The sequence below is a fragment of the Netta rufina genome (assembly GCF_964035555.1).
Source record: "Netta rufina genome assembly, chromosome: 1".
NCBI lineage: Eukaryota > Metazoa > Chordata > Aves > Anseriformes > Anatidae > Netta > Netta rufina.
In genome coordinates this window covers 96490447-96497394 of record NC_140123.1, presented here as the reverse complement: position 1 = coordinate 96497394, position 6948 = coordinate 96490447, and the positions used below count along the sequence as shown (strand labels likewise).

At 44.0% G+C, this 6948-nt stretch overlaps 1 protein-coding gene across 1 annotated transcript; it reads right to left on the bottom strand.

Moving 5' to 3' along the window:
* Positions 1-2850: 2850 nt before the first annotated feature.
* Positions 2851-6074, bottom strand: ATP5PO (ATP synthase peripheral stalk subunit OSCP). The gene is made up of 7 exons (XM_084306232.1): positions 5969-6074; positions 5832-5882; positions 5589-5699; positions 5167-5296; positions 4936-5048; positions 3319-3405; positions 2851-3026 (listed from the first exon to the last, which is right to left on the bottom strand). Exons 1-7 carry the CDS (start codon positions 5993-5995, stop codon positions 2913-2915), a joined length of 633 nt encoding a protein of 210 aa, XP_084162358.1. The 5' UTR covers positions 5996-6074; the 3' UTR covers positions 2851-2912.
* Positions 6075-6948: the final 874 nt, after the last annotated feature.

Below are 6948 nucleotides of genomic sequence, written 5' to 3'. Positions count from 1 at the left end.
CAGCTACTTTGTCGTTGTCAAATACTGAGTAAATCTAACAAAAACGTTTATAGGCACACAGTTTTGTTTGTTCCTTTAAATATTTTACAATAATGGCCATCCTTGGGAAATTATTTTTCTGTACATATGTGGATATATTTAGGACCTAATTTAAATGAATAAAGAACATGTTAAACTAGCCTAGTTGCTTGATCTAGTTGTCAGAAAAAGGTTCTGCTACAACTGTAGGTGAATTCCTCGTGCTTCTTGTAGCACTGCAAAGTGTTGCTAACCCTGTGTTTGTGTTTGTGTCTGGGATCTTAGCCTGTTGTGCAAGTGAAGGGAGTTATTGCTTCCTCTGAGCCCTTTTGTCAGGCTCTCAGGCAGCAGCTCCTGCCTTCCACAGTGAGCACAGATGACAGGAGAAGAGGGGAAAAAAGGAAGAAATAGAGGCAGAAAGAAAACATAGGAGCTTGGTAAGCAGCAGACTCTTTTCCCCTCCAAAAAAAAATATAAAAAAGGGGGTGGTTTGTCTAGCAGGTGATGGCCTGGCAGTGAAATCCCTCCCAGGTAGTGGCTGCTCGACAGGGCAGGGCCTCGAGGTGAAACCCACACTCACCAGGAGGAACGGAGAAGGTTGGGTGCAGGACCACAGAGCCCTCCTGGTGCTGGTCTGGGCGCCTGGGCAACTCGTGCTCTTGGCTCTCTCTTCCTCTTGCCTTGCCTCATCAGGGGTAAAATGCAAAGCCTCCCCCATGGGGATGGTTTTCCCGATGGGCTTTGGCTGAATGATCAGTAGCAGCCTTGCCAATGTTCTCCTGCTGTGGCTGATCACAAAATACCTTACGAGAACGTTACCCAACGCCTTTGCTTCAGCCTGTGAGGAAGGAATGGAACTGGCAAGCACGGTGCTCTTGGCACTCACCAAGTGTCTGCGCTGGGTTGAAGCTCTTCCTCCTGTCCAGGCTATAAATTGTAAAGGGTTAGCGCTTTTCAGCGGGCTAATTCACTGCTAACAGCTTTTGCAGAACACCCTATTTCAGTCCTCAACTTGCCAGAACAGAGTTTAGATTCTACCAACCTTTGCAGGCTTTGTCATGGGTACTTTTTACTTCGTGTTGGTAAATTGTTGAAAACCGTAGTATTTTTTCAATGTTATTACTTAGAATTGGGGAATATCCTCCCTGATGATGGTGGTGTTACTTTCTAGTGCACTTTTTGTTGCCAAACAAATGGTATCAGTTAACTTCTTTTTCTTAAAAAAGGAAGTGTTTTACTGTATGTTGTATTCATAAGATCCTAAAGATTGCAAAGGCGTAATAAAATAACTGTTATGTGTATGTCTTAAGATCTGGCCAGATAGGAGGAAGAAGTTACTTTTCCTTTTTTCAGAGAAAATACAATGCACTTGTTTTGTTCATTTACATCATAGGCAACTATTCTACAGTTATACATCCATACTGTGAATTTTTTGTTTGTTTGTTTAAAGCATTTGTAGTAGGTATAATGAATAATTACAAATCATATACCACTGTTTCTCATCGGACAATCTCAACTGTACTTCGGTTGCTCTGAATGTGTTGTTTCCTCTGCCATACTTGGTTAAACAATTCTATTTACAGGCGGTATCAAAACTAAACCAGTCTTTCAGCTGCATTCACCTGTTTGAGGAATTATGCCACATCCCAGACTGCATTCATCGAGGTTGAAACTGCAGATCGGATTTTAGTCTGTGCAATTCATTTGACACAGATGAGACTGTAGTTGTGCAAGTGAAATTATGCAAGAATAAACCCTTTTTTTTTTTTTCCAAGCTTCACTGTGTATTGTTACTTGTCTTCAGTACTTTTCAAGAAAGTGATACCAAGGACATATTAAATCTTTAGATTCCTGTTTGAAAAAAGGACTATATAGCTCTAAGCCAAGGGATGACTCAGCAGTGAATGTTAGCAGCATTTAACACCTGTGACACACGCCACCTTTCATCTCAGTAATAGACTGTTTGCACTTGGAAAAATGAGTGTTGGCCAAATGCATAGCAAGATAGAAAAAACAGCAAATAACACATAAAAAAAACCCTAAAAGGTGAGTGCTTAATATGCCAGGTGTCACTATTACTTTATATAGACCCTGCTATGGGGCCAGGTGTGTCATCTGCAGTATTTATCCAGCTTGCTGGTGACTGTGACTCAGCTGTAGGAGAACATAGGAAGTCCCACTCTGGTCTCTCCCATTTTTTTGTTAATAATTACTGCCTTTGGCCAGCAGCCCTGAGGTCAGTGTCCTCAATATCCTATGAAGAGGTGAGTCCATTCGTCTAGCTCTGCACTTGCTAAAACCTGCACCTTGATCGATGTGTTTCTTTGCATCTGTTTTAGGGCTGGGTTGGCACAATGTACAGTAGCATAGCCCAAGTGCTATTCCATGTTAAATTCCCACAGAAAGATTTTAGAGGGTAATCTTAGTTTAAGGCATGTATATAGCTCTGTTGAACTCTACAGATGTGGAAGTAAAGCAGGCCTGAAGTAGCTGTTGAGAACACAATGATGACAAGACAGCTTAGCAGCCCTTGTCACCTTTAGGAAGGAATCTGCTGGTTGCAGTTTCAGTGTCTTCTCTTCCCATACAGAGAAGCAGCACATGCATTGAACTGCCAACCAGACAGCTTCCTGCTTGGGAGTTTTCTCTGGAGACTGACTGCAACATTTATCAGCTAATACAGAGTTATTCTCTGTATCCTCCAGAGCAACATTCACCTGTGACACAGGTGAGCTGCGTCACCAAAGGGTCAGTGAAGACTGTTAAACTTCCTAGTTTTATCATCTGTCTCCCCCTGCTGTGTTTTGGAATCAAAATACTTGAAACCATCAATTCAAGAATAGCTTTATTGTTTCCACCTTATAAGTTTCATTGCAAATGGACAGGACAGCTTGCTAGATAGTCTCTCTCATGATTTTGGTGAGTTTCTGGATCTTTGTCCTCGTCGACATATCTACATACTTCTCCCCAATATTGACGATCATTCCACCAAGCACTGATGGATCCGTCTAAAGAAGAAATATTGAACAGGAATGCCATTAGCAAAAAATTGCTGACCTAGTATAGAATTTTTACATTTGTAAAAAGAGAATTTTGCAAACAGTACATTCTGAAGTTAAGATTTTAGTAATTAAAACATCATCAGGTCTAGAAGAAAGCACAGAAGTGTATTAAATAAAATGAATACACACCATATTTTTATTGTTTGTTCCTTTTTAAAGAAAAAAAAATAATCAGAGAGAGAGAAGCTCAATTGAACATTAACTTGATTAAATATATGTACAAATCAGAAATCCGTACCTTGGTCTCCAGCTTCAAGATCTCTCCCTTAGCCAAGAATCCATTCAGAGCACTTTTTAGGTCAGTGAGACTGGCATCATCCAAGGGCTGAAAAATTTGAGCAGAAGACAAGGAAAATTAAGGACTTAAAAATTCAAATAATATAATGAGAACACTAATTTTTCTCTTCAGATTCTTCTAACAAACGGCACTTCCAGCAAGGCAAAGTAAGCAACCTTCTTGGACAGCAATAACCACGTGACAGCACAGAAACAGAAATCACTTTGTGCTCCTTTAATTTCATGAAACATTGTGTTCTCTGCATATGTATTTCTAGCAAAAGCTTCATGGTAACATCTTCAGCAAGCAAGCATATTTACTTGCCAAACTAAGCACTCAACAGAAGACCTTCACAGCATCATTTAGGCTATATAAGAAAAGATAAATTTTGCTGTTTCTAACAGTTCAGATTATTTGCCTAAGAAAAGTTTGATGTAAAGCACAGGACAGCAACTCAGGACACGGGCAGAGAGCACCCAGCTCTTCTACTGCAGGCTCGACCAATGCCCTTGGCTAAGTACACCTCTCCCCATCACCATAGAGGAACTTTGCATCCCCGTGGGAGAAGCACTGTGAAATTACCCTTGCATTCCCAAACAGCTGCTCATATATCACTGTGACAGAAATTAAAGATTTCACAGAAAAGTAGTGTTTTTGCATTACTGGCAATTTAAATAATTTCTGTTTAATAGCTAACAGTTGAGAGCCAAAAGAAACCATCACTGCTACCGCCACAACAGGCAGCAGGAAAGTAACTTTACTTATGAATTATTTGGGAAAATTCATGAAAAGGTTTACACAGGCTTGTGAGTTTACACATCCCTGAAGGCTATCAACTAGATTAACAGTCTGTGCTTGTGGCCTACAGAGAGCCAGTCACCCTGAGATAAGTGACACTTTTTACTTAGTCCACTAGGCAGTTCATTTTAGCCCCAACCAAGGCCTACAGAATTACTTGATGTACATAGCAGGCAAGCTCCTGCTCGTAACAGACCTGGGCATGGATCCATCACCAAAGAAATTAATTAAGTGCCAGAATCCCCATATCTCCATCCTCACAGCTTACGGATACATCTTCCTTCTCACCTTTATAAGAATCAGCAAGAAGCATCTGCCTTTGAAAAATTCCTCCCGCAGTTCCAGAATTAGCCACTTCCCCAATTACTGCACACAGCGAATTATGTAGCTGCTTCTTGCAGCTTCTCGCATTCTAAGAATGCCATAGGCTTTCTTAGTTCTCAGCCTTCTGCTTTGCTCTAACACCTGATCAGTACCATTTCAGTGACAGAAATAAGACCGGAGGCAGACAAGGCTGACTTATCAGCCACTGGGTTCACACATAAGAAAGAAAGATGTTACCTGCTAAGCTGAAATAGCAGGAACACATTTAATTGTTTACCAACAATTTTTGGATATCAAAACACTATTCTGAGAGACACTTTCATCCTAGGAGAGGTGAGATTTTTCCTCACTACTCACACAGCAAGATGCTTGTATTATAGAAACCAAAATAAAGCTAAGTAATTTTGCCTTTTATGCCTGTATCTGTTCAGGTGAACCTAGAGGTTCCCAACCTACCTGCGCGGTGGTGACCGTGCACAGCACCTCTCCTCGGTACGCGCTCATGATCTTCCCAAAGGCAGACACAATGCCTGGAGTGTAGCGCAAGCGACCGTTCTCAGCAAGCAAGTCTGGATGGAAGAAGTAGATGTGTCAAGGGTTTAAAGCACCCGCTGGAAGCAGATTTGGTTAGCTACCAGTACCAACCAGTAGCCTTGGATGTTTCTCAAAATCGAAGTGATTACTCACTCATCAGGTTGACAGTAATAGGGGACATCTTCTCTTTTGCTAGAGCATCATTCACAGCTTTTTGTTTAACTGTGCTCTTGGTATGAGGGTTCATGACAACGCTGGACAGTTTGGGGTCCTTCAAAAGAGTCTACAAGGACACACGCAACATTATAACAATAAAACAAACACACCACAAATCCTCCAGGCCTGAACAAACCATCCAAGTGGGCAACAAGGTCGCTCCTTGAGCAAGCCTGAAGAGATGAGATGCGAGCAGGATGATGGCAGCCCCAGGTGCAACTCACTTACAGGAGGGGTGTTTTAGGGGTGTTTTAGGGGCGGTGCTCCCCTCGCACAGCTTGGACCCGCAGTCCCACCTCCCCCCCCCAAGGCAGGGGCACCCCACGCCCTAGGTAGACGGCTGCTGCCGGGCTGCTCACCCACACGCGGAGCAGCTCCTTCTCCACCTGCTCCAGCTTCTTCTGCTTGGTGGCGGCCGAGTACAGTGCGGTGGCATAGCGGCCCTCCAGCCCGTACACCTGCACGGGGGGCTGCGGGCGACAGCGCGGCTCAGGGGCAGCCCCGGCACGGGGAGCCCCAGGACGGGGACCCCAGGACGGGGACCCCAGGACGGGGACCCCAGGACGGGGGGACCCGCCGGTTCCCACCCGCTCCCCACTCACCTTGACCAGCTTGGACACCGGCCTGGCCGCCGACGTGCTCAGCTGCCGCACCTGCGGGACGGGACAGCACAACGGTGGCCTCGCAGCCCCTCACCGCCTCCCCCACCCCTCCCTCACCGCCCTCCCCGCGCCATCACCTTCAGCGCCAGCCCGGCCGCCGCCATTTTGTTTCTGTCCGCTGGAGGTCACGGCGCCGCCCGGCCCCGCGCAGGCATGGCGGCCGCACCGCCCCTCAGCGCTGCGCGGCCCGCTGGGGGATGTAGGCTGCAGGCGCTGCCCTCCCCGCATCAGCTCCACATGCAGGGCGGACCGGGAGCGCTAGGTGTTGCTGTTGCCACAAGTTGGGGAATTAGTGCTCGCTCAAAAGCAGAGAATTAGGCTAGGCTTTCCTCAAGACTTCCTCTTTAGGAAATACAGTCTGAATACGGAAGCTGGTACAGCATCCCCTCAGAAACACGATGCTGTAACCAACATGTGGTGTTCTGGGTGCTGGAATTGAGCTCCTGCTATCGCCGGTTGTATTTGCTCTGGGGACATGCAAACCTACAAGCATAGTTCATGATAGCTTTAACCATTCTAACACCATTCTTCTTGATATTTTTAATAACTACGGTACTAAGAAAAACACATCTAAAATGAAGAAAAGGATTTGTTTTTCTTTAAGGGAAAACATACATTTTTATTTTATTTTATTTTATTTTATTTTATTTTATTTTATTTTATTTTATTTTATTTTATTTTATTTTATTTTATTTTATTTTATTTTATTTTATTTTATTTTATTTTTGTGGTAATGTGCATGCACTGAAACTTGGGAAAAGTACAGAGAATGCATTTGTTTGAAATGGGGTCCTGTATCCAAAATTTCATTAGAGTAACCCTGAAACACCCCATGATCTTTTAGCACTCCAAGATCTTTTAGTCACTATCCATCGTATTTGAGCAGTTGTGACAGAGCAGTGAGGTTCCCGCTGACTGGAAAAGAGGAAATATAATGCCTATTTTTTAAAAGGCATTTTTTAAAAGGGAAAAAAAGAAGACCTGGTGAACTAGAGGCCAGTCAATCTCACTTCTGTGCCCAGCAAGATCATGGAGCAGGTCCTCCTGGATACTATGC